Source organism: Panthera tigris, chromosome F2 (assembly GCF_018350195.1).
Source record: "Panthera tigris isolate Pti1 chromosome F2, P.tigris_Pti1_mat1.1, whole genome shotgun sequence".
Lineage (NCBI taxonomy): Eukaryota > Metazoa > Chordata > Mammalia > Carnivora > Felidae > Panthera > Panthera tigris.
In genome coordinates, this window is record NC_056676.1 from 796,448 (window position 1) to 812,292 (window position 15,845).

Consider the following 15,845-nt stretch of genomic DNA (forward strand, 5'->3'; position numbering starts at 1 on the left):
AGATAAAGAGAGGGTAATAATACAGGGGGAAATTCCAAATTACTGTGTAGCCAATGTTTGGATAATTAAATGGAGTAACTTAAAGTTAGTGCAACATTATATTATGTAAAGTATTTCTCTTAGAAAAACTTACAGATGCTTCTGTCTTCTATAGGAGGATCATTTCAGTATCTCCCCACATACTAATTTGTTTCAGCTGGTACTTACTTATATAGTGTTCATTAATTTCTTATATAGTATTTCTTGTGTAAATGTTTGTGAAAGTTATCATAGTATTTATTAACTTATCAACATAACCTACTTAAGAGGATTTGAGTTGACTTGTATATAAATGGACCCTGGCAACCTGTACATTTCAAGTAAGTCCAGTAGTCTCAGATACATTTTGTTCTTATATCATTTACTTGATTCTTTTGTGGCCTCTTGGTCATTTAAAACCAAATACTTTTAAGAGCAGTTAGCTGATAAAATAACTCATTCTTTCGCATATTCATTTGGCAAATGTTAGCCTTAAATATTTTCCATTTTTAACTAAGAACTGTTTTATCTGTTGTTCCTACACAGATGGAACTTACAAGACCCTATAGTATACCTTCCGTATGAACCTGCTATTCCTGTTTCCTAATCATTTAGTCTTTTTTGTTTTATGTTAATATTTGTGCTCTCCAGTTGACCTCTGTGGTACTCTTCAGTATTTAGAACTATGACAAGTTACAGTGCAGCAATCAGTATTGACACTCTGCCATGTCCTGCCAAAGCAAGAGCAACCATTTCTCAGCTGGTTATGCTTTCTTTATATTTTAAATAAGTCTCATGTTTTAACATAATAAATTAGGAAAAAAAGCATCACTCACAATTTCCTATCTTTAACCAGCATTTACCTGAGAGAAATTTTGGTCCATGTCTTGCGATAACACTCGATTTCTAGGATTCGACCTACCAGTAATTCTCTCTGACCTTAAGAAAGTCATGTGAGCAAGTAACTTTTTCAGTTTTCTTATCTGCCAAAAATGGAGATTAATATCTTCCTTACCTATTTCATAGGGTTGTTGTAGGTCAAGTATGATAATAGATTTGAAAATGCCTTGGAAAAAGTTAGTAACAATGACAGTGACCATGGTGACAGTGGCTGCTGTTGTTTCATGTGTGATGGACTAGGCCCTGCACTGTGGTCTTTCTGTGTTCCCTCTCTCAATATTTGCAGTGTTCTTGAGGATGGATAATACTGTCTCTATTTAAAAATAAAGATAGTGTTGGGTGTCTGTCTTCGGCTCAGGTTGTGATCTCTTGGTTCATGGGTTCAAGCCCTGCATCGGGCTCTGTGCTGGCAGCGCAGAGCCTGCTTAGGATTCTCTGCCTCCCTTTCTCTGCCCCTCCTCCACTTGTGCGCGCTCTCTCTCTCTCTCTCTCTCTCTCTCTTTCTCTTAAAAATAAATAAGTAAACATGAAAAAAAAAATGAGGACACTGTTGAAAATAAGGTAGGTATAAATAAGGTATTTGAGGATTTCAAAAGGGAAGGAGTAGTTGCTTCTGGCTGGGATTCAGTAAACCCTTCCTGGACAAGGTTATATTTTGGCCGAGACTCACAAATTTTTGGAAAATTTTGCTTTGCCAGCACAGAAATGCCTTTTATGTATCATCCATTTAATTATAAAATAATCTTTGTTTGTAAAACCAGTATCTCTTATGCCCAGATTTAAAGCTTGTTTCAAATTCACCATTTGTCCTAGGTTGCTTTTTGCTTTTTTATCTCTCACACAAAGAGGAAATTACACTGCCTTATTTTCCTGAGGGAGGGTAGGCTGCTGGTGTGTCCCTAAAACTGTATTGGACAGTGTTCCGTATGAGAGACTTGAGAGTGCTTCTTGGAGAACATTGGAGCCCCGTAGCACATCCAGGATGGCACTGATCACCATCTTCGCCAAGCCTGTATGTAAGTCACCAAGCCTGTTGGAGTGCACCAGGATTTGGGTGACAGTCAGTGCTGTTATGCTGCAGTGCACAAGAGTGGTCATCAATAGCATCTGGCATGTTTGTTCTACGTTGCAGTGCACCAGGGTTCTGTTGGTGGTCCCATAAGGCATGTTTTTTCTATTTTGTCTATACTGCAGTGTACCGTGGCTGTGGTAATAGTGATACCGTGCAACACGTTTTTATTCCATCCACAGTACACCAGGGCTGTGGTGGTAGTACCATTGAGTGTGTTTATTCTTGGGGTGGCTCAGTTGGTTGAGCATCCTACTCTTGATTGTGGCTCAGGTCATGATACCAGGGTTGTAGGATTGAACCTTGCATCAGGCTCCACACTGAGCATGGAAGCTGCTTAATTCTCTCTCTCCCTCTGCCCCTCTCCTCCACTCATGCACTCTTTCTCTCTCTAAAATAAAAGTGTGTGTGTGTGTGTGTGTGTATATATATATATATGTATATATATATACATATATATATATATATGTTTATTCTGTGCTGCAGCGCACGGGCTGTGGTGATAGCCAATACCGTGAAACATGTTTATTTTACAAGTCATTTAGTGCTCCAAATCTTCAGCAGAAATCATAGTTTTAGGAATATTGACAGGATTTATCATAAAAATCTTCAAAGAGAGTGTGGTTAGTAGCAATATGATTCATCTCAGATATGTAAGTATCCCTGGGGTAATAACTGTGTGTTTCTGTAATGTCTTGCCTTTATAAAATCTGTTGGAGGTTTATAGGGACTATAGAGTTTGGCAGACTACTGAAAACCTATCTCACTTTTAGAGCCACACAAGACAATAATTAGTGCCTGAGGAGAAAACTCAGGTTGCTCAGGCGAGCCACTGAGCGTGGCTGGAGGGTGCTATGGCAGACACTCAGCCACACAGAGCCAGGCCACCTGATCTCATGGGCCCTGGAGCTCCAAACAGCAACTGTTGTCAGTGGTTGATGGGGTAGGTGCCACGCGTGCTGCACAGTTTTGGGGGATGAGCTCTGAGCACAGGTCCGAGTTTTAAAAATTCTTAAAATATGTCCACCAATGCTCCTGTGGTTAATGCAGCCCCTAAACTTAGGGCATTTCCCTTTGCTGCTGAAGACCCTAATTCTCCAACCACTGATCTGGCTGCCCTGCATGGGAAAGATGGTGTGTGCACCAGAGCGATGCCTTACGTTGTCCTGAATTGTTTTCCTGCTCACCAACTGAGGATGAGCTACGTTTTACTAAAGAAACAACTATCATGGTAGAGGAGGCGCAATGCTTACTTCCTACTTAGTGCCTTTCTGTAATACTTGTTTTCATTACTCCACTTCCCTCCCCCATAGTGACTAGTACCAGCCTGACATTGTGCTTGTTCACATCCTTCCCCCATTCTGTTTCCTTCCTTACCTTAAGAAATAGTAGCAAGATAGGTACATACCTGAGGAAACAGTAGTCGAAGGCAGTGCTCTGGAGCAGTGATGTGGCCTTGCTTAATATGCGAACACATGTTATTGACATTTAGAGAAAGGAAGGAATGGAAAATTAGGGATGAGTGGAAAATGAAGAAAAATGAAGAGGAAAAAGAAATGGAAATGAAATGAAATTATATAACTAAAACTTTGATGTTATTTAAATATTAATTTTCATTATTCACTGTTAACCAGTTGGCTAAAGTGGTAAACTAATATCAGTATCTATTATATAAGTAGCAGGGTACTATGTTAGATACTTAGCTTTTGTTATTTCATTTATTTTTTTTTAATTAAAAAACAGAAAATAGAAAAACATAAGTGTACTCGCCACCTAGAATTAATAACGTGTTTTAATCTTTGGTCTTTTTTTGATTCACATTAAAAAAAAATTTTTTTTATGTTTTTATTTCATTTTTGAGAGAGAGAGGCCAAGTGCAAGTGGGGCAGGGGCAGAGAGAGAGGGAGACACAGAATCCGAAGCCGGCTCCAGGCTCTGAGCTGTCGGCACAGACCCTAATGCGGGGCTGGAACTCACGGACTGTGAGATCATTACCTGAGCCAAAGTCGGACGCTTAACCAACTGAGCCACCCAGGCGCCCCCATATTTTTTAATAATAGAAACGATATGAAGTGTGAAATGCTCTTCTTTCTCCTTAGGTATGTGTTTCTATGTATCCTGCTGGCCATATTTATATACTCATATTACATATATATCTACAACAATAATTTATTGTTTTCTATGTTTCAAAAAATAATAACATTATGCGTATCATGCTCTGAATATCTTGTTTATCCCCTCTCGTTTATGAGATCTCTACATGCTGATACATAGACATCTGGCCCACTAGTGTTAAGTTCTGTATGGTGTTCTGTTGTATGAACACAACATGGTTTACCCTTCCTCCTGTTGATTTGTGTTCGGTATACTTTTCTGCTCTTATAAATAGTCCTGAGGTATGCATCCTTGTTTAGGTCTCCTGGTGCTTGTGGCAGTTTCTGGGACACATCTGGGTTTTAGGTTACATACACTGTCAACCTCAGTTCTCTTGCTGAATTCTTAAAAATGTTCTTTGAGGTACACGTGGGAAAATGGAGGGGTTGAAATGTTATCTAACTTGGCCAACTTAATTAAAAAAAATTTTTTTTAATGTTTTATTTATTTTTGAGACAGGGAGAGACGGAGCATGAACAGGGGAGGGTCAGAGAGAGGGAGACACAGAATCTGAAGCAGCCTCCAGGCTCTAAGCTGTCAGCACAGAGCCCAACACGGGGCTCGAACTCACAGACTGCGAGATCATGACCTGAGCTGAAGTCGGCTGCCTAACCGACTGAGCCACCCAGGCGCCCCTTGGCCACCTTAATTAATCAGTAGTTAAATTCAGATCAAATTCTACCCATTAAAATTTTTTTAAATGTTTATTTATTTTTGAGAGAGAGAAAGAGAGAGAGAGCATGAGTGGGGGAGGTATACCTAGAGAGGGAGACACAGAAGCCAAAGCAGGCTCCAGGCTCTGAGCTGTCAGCACAGAACCGGATGCGGGACACGAACCCACAAACCACGGATCATGACCTGAGCAGAAGTCAGACACTTAATGGACTGAGCCACCCAGGCGCCCCTCCACCCATTTAAATCTCAAGCCCTAGCGTTCAACATTCCTCAGAAATCCTCCCCTTTAACCTTTATGATCATTAGAACAGTTGCAACCAGCCCGTCTCCTGTAGAGTCAAAGCAGGTAATGAGGTGGAGGGAGCATATAAGAAAGAAGAATCAATAAGTGCCCATACTTCCCTTGTTGTGGTTATCAGAAGAGTTCAAGATTTGGCGTAAAACCATGCTGTGTGAAATGATGGCTCTAAGTTTTCTGTGTGTACAAAAATGTTTCTTTATGATGGAAGACTATCTTTTATGTTGCTTAAAATAAAATTTTAATTAAAAGATGTTACAGTGAGTAGGTTACTATCTGTTCTCTACTTTGCAAAGTATACACACCATTTTCTATAGGTGGAGAAAGCTATCTTATTTTTTTTTTTAATTTTTTAAAGTTTATTTATTTTAGAGAGAGAGAGAGTGGGGGAAGGGCAGAGGGAGACAGAGACACAAAAATCTGAAACAGGCCTCAGGCTCCAACTTGTCAGCACAGAACCTGACAAACTCTGTCAGTACAGAACCCGACGCAGGGCTCAAACTCAACGAACTGTGAGATCATGACCTGAGCCAAAGCCGGACGCTTCACTGACTGAGCCACCCGGGTGCCCCTAAAGCTATCTTAATGTGATTCTTTTTTTTCATGACATTTTATTCACAGTTGGACCTTATGTTTATTAGACTTCATTTTGCTTGTTTTTTTCTTCTTCACCTTCTAGGTAGAAAATCTGGCATATTAGTTGTGAAAATTCTGGAGCTGCATGAGGAATGCAACATCCAAGTTGCTATGTGTGAGCAGTTAGCAGGGATGCAAGCCGACAGCTCTTCTCTAGGTCAGGCCCCCAGCACTGGACTGAAGGTGCTGTTCACCAAGGAGACTGCTTGCCATCTCAGGGGACATCCCCAAGACATCATCCATATTTACCCTCCCTGGTGAGTAGAAAGAACTGATTGTAGCAGTCACTAACTGAGTTTGTCTCAAAATGTATTTTTATCATGAACATTTTTGTCACCTTATTATGGAGAAATGCCAGGAGAAAGAAGCCAGGATTTGACATCGATTTTATGTAACAGAAGCACTGAACTGTCTTTGAATGCTTGTTTGTACTTTTGTCAGGAAATTTTTTATAATTTAAGGGCAGAGAGGCAAGGGAGAAGCAATCATATCAATATTCCTCTCTAAGTGGTCTATTAAGAAATATGGCTTTTTTTTCTTAGAAATTCAATTTTAGTAAGAGGCATTAATGTGACCGTATGATAATACACATTAATTTAATATTTCTTTGCTAATCACTTTGAAAGGGATAAAAAGCATAAATTAAGACATAATAGGGTTTGAATCTTTAGGAGCATAAATGGTCATTAATAGGTCAGAAATATTTTTAAGGATACATGTTTGCTTTCTTTTCCATAGGGTGTTATTTTTTACTACAAGAAAAAGAAAATCATATTATTTTTGAGAGAATGTTTGAGCAGCCTTGTTTTAAGAACTATTAATTTTGTTGGCACATTTTTAAGAGTTTCATTCATCTGTCAAATTCTTAGCTTTGAAGTTGACTTACAGGTCTTTAAAGTAAAACTTCCTTCCCAGAGGAGGGATCTATTTTCACTGTGTCCATAGTGAGTTCTCAGTGTTTACTCAAATTCTTCCACAGTCTGTGGATATCATAGGGTAACCTACATTTTATTTTATTTCATTTTGCTTTGTTGTGTTTTTTTAATGTACCTTTTATTGAACAGTATAAGACACCTACAGTGTCATATACACATTATAAGTATACATTTCTTCAAATAATCACAAAGTGACTATGTGATTGCTGTCCAGTCCAAGAACTAGAATACAGTGCACACCTGGCACCACCCCAATCCCCTCTCATTTCCCCCCTTTTCCTCCTACACCAGTTGACTATCATCCTGATATATGATGCAGTAGACTCCTTTAGATGTTTGAGAACTTCATATAAATAGAACCATACAGTAATCACAAAATATGCATTCTCTTTTGCCTGACTGCTTTCACTTAATATTATGCTTGTGAGATTCATCAGTTTCCTTGGCATTTAGTGGTTTGTCCATTTTTATTGCTAGACAGTATTCCATTGTATTAATTTATGCAATTAAATCCATCTATTCTTCTATTGACAGATAGTTAGGTGCCTTCAGTTTGAGGATATTGTGCATAACGTAATGGCCAACTGTCATTCTCTGCGGCTTCCTCAAGAATATAATGCCCTTAATTCTCTTCTTTCCGAAATTTCTCATCATCCTGAAACCATGCCATTATTTTTCTACCGTGTTAAAAAAAATTTCAATTAATCTTGACGGCACTTCCTCTTCCCACTGTGGCCAAATTGCCCCCCATTCTCCCCCCATTCTCCCCCCACCACACCTCCGGCATCTGCGGCCACCTCCGCGTGCTCCTCTCGTGGTTACCTGTGTGGCCATCATGGCTCACTCTGGCTCCTCCTCGTGCATTCCTCTGGCTTCTCAATACTAAAGTGCTGCCAGGCTCGTCCTGGACCTCTTCTCTACCCTGTCTACCTCACTCACCCCTTTGGTCCTTCCGTTTCATCTTTTGCTGTAAATACTAGCCGATCACCGACGCCTCTTAAAACTGTCTGCAGCCCACTCTCCACCCCCTCATCACAGCAGTACCCCACAGCCCCCTTACTGCCACAGCCGTGGCTCTACTTGAGTACTGACGGCGTGGCAGAATCAAGCTCCTAACCCTCCCTCTTCTTCCTCACCCTTCCCCATCTCAGGACATGGAGACCACCTTCCTGAGTGCACGCACGTGTCCTCAACTCTTCTTTTTCTCGTAACCTCCCTTCTGCAGCTCCACTTCCAAATGCACACGGGTCCAGGACGTCTTGCCACCTCTACTGTCAGGACGTTTCCAGGTACTCATTCTCCTCTGGGTTGTTGCAGTCTCTTAAGTCATCTCCCTGCTTCCTTCTTTGCCCTCCTTCTGTCTCTTTCAAGATGCTTGAAGGAGCAAAGCTATGAATATGCGAGTTGTCACACCGCTTTTTGGCGCTCCATGCCCCAGTGTCTGCTCACCTCGTGCACAAACCCATCCCGAGCTTTGAGTCGGCATCTCCCATCTCTGTCTCCTTCCGCCGTTCCATCCTAGCCACCCTACACTCCACCCTGGTCCTCAGATACCGTGCAACTCTCCCCCTGGGGCCTGGATTCTTGCCACTGCCTGTGCTGGGGTGCTCTGTCCCACCCCTCCCTGTGTCTGCATGGTCTGCGGTTTATCTTCTCTGGGCATTTACTCAGCTGTCACCTTCTCAAGAGTCTTTCCCTGGGGTCCATGTCTGCAATTGGAAAGTATCCCCTTCCAGGCCCTTTATTGTCCTTTTCCTACTTGATTTGTCCTTTACTGTCCTAGACAGTGCTCCTCCTGTCTAGGGCCTTGTTCCTGTAATTTCTTTTGTTCTTTTGACTGTTTTATTGGAAGTTCTTTTTGGAAGCTTATAGTAAAACTTAGTGATACTGAGAGTATTTGATTTTTACGGTGAATTCTAGTTTTATCTTCTTTATCAATATACACCAGTTTTTGTTTTTATTTATTGTATTTCAACAAAAATATGTATATTGCAGCTATGCTGCGTTTATTACAGTGAGACACAGAAGATTCCAACATAGTTATGTTTGGAACTAACTTTAGAAACATTAGTAGACTCTGGATCCTAGCTTTTGCCCTTATAGCTTTTCTTTATTTTATTTATATATCTATTATTATTTTTAAATTTAATTTTGTTTTTTTTTTTAATTCCAGTATAATTAACACACCATGTTATATTAGTTTCAGGTGTGCAATATTGTGAGTCAACAATTCTGTACATTACTCAGTGCTCATCACAATAAGAGTACTCTCAAACCTCTTCATCTATTTCACCCATCACCACACCAACCTCCCCTCAGGTAACCACCAGTTCTCTATATTTAAGCGTCTGTTTTTGTTTGTCTTCTTTTTTTCTTTGTTCATTTGTTTCATTTCTTAAATTCGGCATATGAGAGAAATCCTATGGTATTTGTCTTTCTCCAACTGACTTATTTGGCTTCACATGATACCCTCTAGATCCATCCATGTTGTTGCACATGGCAGGATTTTATCGTTTGTATGGCTGAATGATACTCCATTATAGATATACACCACATCTTCTTTATCCATTCATCTATCAGTGGATACTCAGCCTGCTTCCATAATTTGGCTATTGTAAATACTGCTGCAGTAAACATGGGGGTGGCATGTATCTTTTTGAATTAGTGTTCTCATATTCTTTGGGTAAATGCCCAGTAGTGGAATTACCTGATCCCATGGTAATTCTGTTTTAATTTTTTGAGGAATCTCCATATTGTTTTCCACTGTGGCTGCACTAGTTTGCATTCCCACCATCAGTCAAAGAGGGTTGCTTTTTCTCCACATCCTCATCGACATCTGTTTCTTGTGTTGTTGATGTTAGCCATTCTGACAGGTGAGACAATTTGCATTTCTCTGATGGTTACATGAGCAATCTGTTCAAGTGTCTGTAAGCCATCTGTGTGTCTTCTTTGGAGAAATGTCTGTTCATGTCCTCTGCCTGGTTTTTAATTGGATTATTTGTTTATGGTGTTGAGTTGAATAAGCTCTTTATATATTTTGGATACTAACCCTTTATCCAATATGTCATTTGCAAATATCTTCTCCCATTCAGTAGATTGCCTTTTAGTTTTTTGACTGGTTACTTTGCTGTGCAGAGGATTTTTATTTTGATACACTCCTAATAGTTTTATTTTTGCTTTTGTTTCCCTTGCTTTGGGAGACATATCTTGAAAAATGTTGCTATAGCTGATGTCAAAGAAATTATTCCCTGTGCTCTTTTCTAGGGTTTTTGTGAGTTCTAGTCTCACATTTAGTTCATTAATCCATTTGGAGTTTATTTTTGTGTATGTTGTAAGAAAGTGGTCTAGTTTCATTCTTCCGCATGTTGCTGTCCAGTTTTCCCAACACCATGTCAGGAAAAAACTCTCTTTTTCCCATCGCATATTCTTGCCTCCTTTTTTTTGTAGACTAATTGACCACATAATCGTGGGTTTATTTTTGGGCTCTCTATTCTGTTTTATTCATTTATGTGTCTGTGTTTGTGCCAGTGCCATACTGTTTTGATTTACTATAGTTTTATAGTATATCTTGAAATCTGGGATAGTGATACCTCCAGGTTGTTTTTTGTTTTTTGTTTTTTGTTTTTTGTTTTCAAGATTGCTTTGGTTATTCAAGGTCTTTTGTGGTTCCATATAAATTTTAGGATTATTTGTTCTAGTGCTGTGAAAAATGCTGTTGATATTTTGATAGGGATTGCCTTAAATCTGTAGATTGCTTTGGGTAGTATCGACAGTTTAACAATATTTGTTCTTCCAATCCATGAGCACAGAATATTTTCCACTTCTTTGTGTCATTTCAGTTTCTTTCATCAGTTTTCAGAGTATAGGTCATTCACCTCTTGGGTTAAAGTTTATTCCCAGGTATTTTATTCTTCTGGGTGCAATTGTAAATGGGATTGTTTTCTTAATTTCTCTTTCTGCTACTTTATTATTAATGCATAGAAATAAGATAGATTTCTGTATCTTGATTTTGTATCCTGCAAGCTTACTGAATTTACTTATCAATTCTGCTAGTTTTTTGATGGAGTCTTTAAGGTTTTCCAAACATAGAATCATGCCATCTGCAAATAATGAATGTTTTAGTTCTTCCTTACCGATTTGGATGACCTTTACTTCTTTTTATTGTCTGATTACTGTGGCTAGGACTTCCAATACTATGTTGACTAAAAGTGGTGTGAGGACATCTGTTTCTTGATCCTGATCTTAAGGGAAACGCTTTCAGTTTTTCACCATTGAGTAGGATGTTAGCTCTGTGTTTTCAGATGACCTTTATTATGTTGAAATATATTCCCTCTAACCCTACTTTGTTGAGGATTTTTATCATGAATGGATGTTGTACTTTTTCTTTTTTTTCCTTTTTAATTTTTTAAAAATTTTTTTTATTTTTGAGAGAGAGAGAACAGAAGTGGGAGAGGGGAAGAGAGAGAGGGAGACAGAAAATCTGAAGCAGGCTCCAGGCTCTGAGCTGTCAGCACAGAGCCTGATGGGGGGCTTGAACTCACGAACCATGAAATCATGACCTGAGTCAAAGTCGGACATTTAACTGAGTGAGCCACCCAGGTGCCCTGGATGTTGTACTTTTTCAAATGCTTTTTCTGCATGTATTGAAATGAACATATGGTTTTTATCCTTTCTCTTGCTGATGTGATGCATCACGTTGATTTATCTTTTCCTTAAATAAGCAGATAAACTCTTAGAATCATTATATAGGTCCATAAAGCATCATCGTGCCTCCAAATCTCTGTGTCTTTAGTATGGATTTTTCCCCTCTCATTTCATTTAAAAAGCATTTAATTGGTTTTTCTAGTAGGTATTTATATATATGATACAGATTTCAAAAGATATTGAAAGATACGCAGTGAACAGTGAGTCCTTCCCATATTTGTTTCCCAGCCATTCAGTTCTCATCACCCAAAGAACCACTGATACCAGTTCTTACACACCATCCAGAGATGGTGTTTGTGTATGTGTGTGCATATGCATATATAATATAAACTCATTTATGTATTTCCTGCCACTATTCTTTTTTTTTTTTTTTTCAAAAATGGTATCCAACCGTAATACCCTTGTACCATGCTTTTCTATTTTAAAAATGCATGTTGGAGAGTATTCAGTAACAATATGCTAGTATAGAAATAATTGTTACATTCGTTTTGCATGGACTTCTGAATTAAAGATACCATTATTATTCAATCAGCCCCTTTGGATGGACATATTTGTTGCTCCTCCTATTTGGTTACTGCAAACAGTACTGCATCATTACCAACATGTGTGAGGGAGAGCTATAAGATGTATTTCTGTAAGTATTATTGCTGGATCAGAGGTTATATACCTCTTTAACTTTAGGAAACATTGTCAGATGGCACCATTTTACATTTCCACTAGCAGTGCATAAAGTGCCTATTTCCCTGTATTGATCTTCGCCAATTTAAAAACTAGAAAATGGAATTTATCATTTTAATTTTTTTACATTTCTTTTTTCTTTTACTGTAATATAAGCTTGGGCTTCATTCCCTGTGCTTAAGAACCATTTATGTATTATTTTCTATGAAATGCTTGTTGATGACTTTAGACCTTTCTTCTCTTGGATTGTTGGCCTTCATCTTATGGATTTGTATCAACTCTTCAGAAATGCTAAAAATAGCTCTTTGTCAATCGTATACATTACAATGAGTTTTCTCCCCATTTGTCATTAGTCTTTCAGCTTTTTTAGGCAGGAGGTGTCTCTTTTTGTTTGTTTTTGAAAAGCAGGGTAGTGTGCTTTTCCATGGCTGAATTTATCCATCTTTTGTAGTTTCTGCATTTTATATCATAGATAGTAAAGAAGTCAAAACTTTCTTGCTGTGAGATTAAAATTTTTTCTGTGTTTATTCTAATACTTTATGGATTAATTGCTTTCAAATTTTTTATATTTAAATCTTTGACTCCTGAAATTTATATTTATGTAATAGGTTAAGTAGGAAATGAATTTTTTTCAAATGACCGCTCAGGAGTCCCGTCAGCATTTATTGACATCATGTTAAATTTATGAATTTCTGGAATAGGACTTAAAAGCAGTATCTGGGTAAGGCTCTGCTAGGATGCTTCTCCCTTCCCCATGCTGATGCAATTAATGGCAGCATGTATCAGAGCACCAGGGTGCTAATTGGTTACCTTAAATCTGTCTTCCCTCAGAAATCTGTTCTCATTCAGCATCTTCTCCTTTCTCACTCTAGTTTTTGCTTCATTGTATAATTTAGGTTTTGCTTTCAATAAAGTCTAAATTCATTGCTGATAGGAAAGGCAAGTTGGTATTCTTTGTTTTTAATCTCCTCCCTCCTCAACTTCTAATATTTTTGTGCACCTCTATGTATTTCAAAACATATTTATTAAATGATACTTTTTTAATAAAAAAAATTAGTGTCTAAGTATGAATGTTCTTTAGGAAAGATGTTTTAGAGGTATTGAAGTTGGGACACTTTCTTGGGCTCATGAGAAGTAAAATTAAATCAAGATTATCTGCAAAGATAATATATTTACAAAAAATTTTCAAATCCCACTGGCTCCTTAGACCTCATAAGTGGATGAGTTATTATCATTTGACTTTGGGATGTTTTTAGTTTTGGGTTGTATTGAGGAAGCTGCCTTGGTGGTTGCTTCTTTCATTCTTTCAGGGGAAATTTTCTGTGTGAAATTGTATGGAATTTCCTGTGTGGTACTATATGCAGAGATTATTAATTCTAACCTTGATTTGGATATTTTCTTTTTCTCTGTTATGTTTTTGGTTTTCATTCTTTGAGGAGTTTTGCTCTGTGAATGGAATGTAGATTATAGAATAAGAGTGAAATGAAATCCTGCATTTGCCCATTTTAATATATGAGACCTAACTGTTTTTATATGTTATGCCATCCAATGGAAAATGAATTTTGATCTCTAGGAAGACAACTTAGAATGCTTGTGTTGTTATCCAAGCCAAATGGTACCAGATATTAATGCTATGTAAGAATTTTATTACCTCTATAAAAGTGAAAATATCTGAAATAGATATAATTTGATATATTTCTCTGGAGTCATTGTGACCTTTCTCAAAATGACCATCTCAAAAGAAGGAGAAATATATATATATATATATATATATATATATATATATATGTGTGTGTGTGTGTGTGTGTGTGTGTGTGTGTGTGTGTGTATATATATATATAAAGTAAGATACCTTGATGAAAATTATAAAACACTGATAATTCCCAAATGTTGGTGGGACTGTAATTTGGTACCTTCTTTGGCAATATGTCACAAATGTTAATGTGAATACACTTTGATACAGAACTTTTGCCACTGGTACTTTATCCTATAAAAATACTCAAATATGTACAGAAAATATAGTCATAAATGTTTTGCTTAAAACCTTAAAATCTAAATCCAGCCTAAATAGCTATTAGGTTGAGGTGGATTAAATAAGGTTCTGCACATCTCTGCTATGGATGGTAATTTAACATAGTGATAGAGATTTTTATTTCCTCTCAGAAAAATATCTATATCACAGTGTTATTTTGCAGAGAGCAGGTCACAAGACAGCAGTTAGGGTCACTGAGACAGGAGGAGCAGTCTGGGTCACTTGGGTAGGAGGACTATTACCACTTCTCCTTCCTTGGCCACCTCATTACCCAGCAGACAAACTGATACACTATTGTTATTAGCTTCTAGGGCTCTCCTAAAAGCAAATACCACAGATTGGGTGGCTTAAACAACAGAAGCTTATTTTCTCATGGTTTTGGAGTCTGGAAATTTGATATCAAGGTACCAATGGTTGGTTTCCACTGAGGCCTCTCTCACTAGCTTGTAGATGGCTACACTCTTGCTCTGTCCTCAAGTGGTTTTTTCTTTGTGTGGGCACATGCCCCTGATGTTTCTTTGTGTACCCAAATCTCCTCTCATTATAAGGATATTAGTTAGCTTAGGGTCCTTCCTAATGGTCTCATTTTAACTTAATTACCTTTTTAAAGTCCCTATCTCCAAGTAGTCACATTCTAAGCTACTAGAGGTTAGGACTTCAACATATGAATTTGGAAGGGACACAGTTCAGTCCATAACACTATCATAAATATTAACACTTTTCTGCTGGATATTTCAATTTTGTGAATTTGATCAACCGCCTGATTTCTCTGTTTCCATGTCTCCAAGAGGACTTGACAACCTTCCAAATAGCTTCCTGAATTGTATTATGTCTTGTTATATATAGAGATTTTTCTCAAAAAAAAAAAAAAAAAAAAAAAGATACTTTTTTAATTTAAAGAAAATGTAATAGTATTTTTTAGGTACTTTAGGAGGAGAGATGAATGGGAAGTGTTTTGAAAGATGAGTTTATTGATATGCATGTATAGGTGATTTAGGCCATCTATCTTAATAGTTTGGAAGTTTCTGCATTTTAATTAAGGATTTATTTCTTTTATCCAAATGTTAACTGAAGTTAGTCTAGATGTCACTTAAAAATAGCTCATAGTTAAAGAAAAAAAAGCCAAAATAACAAAAATGACTAGTCTTTTTTTAATATAATTTTTTTGAGATAGAGAACGAAAGAACGCATTAGTGGGAGAGGGACAGAGAGCGTGAGGGACAGAGGACCTAAAGTGGGCTCTACGCTGACAGGCTGACAACAGCGAGCCCAGTGTGAAGCTTGAACTCACAAACCACGAGATAATGACCTGAGCTGAAGTCAAATGCTCAACTGACTAAGTCACTGACTAAGCCACTGCCCCTAGTCTTTTTCTTTTAGTGGAAACTTACCATTATAAATATTTTGTCCTTGGGGGCGCCTGGGTGGCTCAGTCGGTTAAATGTCTGCCTTCGGCACAGGCCACGAACTCACAGTTTGTGATTTCGAGTCCCGCATCGGGCTCTTGCTGTTGTTCAGAGCCTGCTGCCTGCTTCGGATTCTTTGTCTCCTTCTCTCTCCGCCCCTTCCCCACTCACACTCCATCTCTGTCTCAAAAAATGAATAAACGTTAAGTTTTTTTAATTAAAAATTAATTAGTTAATTAATTAATTAATATTTTGTCCTTGTAGCCTGTTTGCTCTTTTTCCACTAAAAGTATTTTGTCTTCATTCAAACTTGTTTTCAACATGGAAACAGTTTTTAAAA

At 37.9% G+C, this 15,845-nt stretch overlaps 1 protein-coding gene across 5 annotated transcripts in view; it reads left to right on the forward strand.

Annotated features, from left to right (window-relative positions):
- Positions 1-15,845, forward strand: part of SPIDR (scaffold protein involved in DNA repair) — a 487,708-nt gene that overhangs the window by 217,648 nt on the left and 254,215 nt on the right. For 4 of the 5 annotated variants that reach the window (XM_042972730.1, XM_042972733.1, XM_042972731.1 and 1 more), the window contains one exon: positions 5,794-6,007. In XM_042972730.1, coding sequence (XP_042828664.1) covers positions 5,794-6,007 — 214 coding nt within the window. Of the gene's footprint in view, positions 1-5,793; positions 6,008-8,908; positions 9,005-15,845 lie in introns of those variants that run through there. The other variant, XM_042972734.1, reaches the window with a different exon arrangement.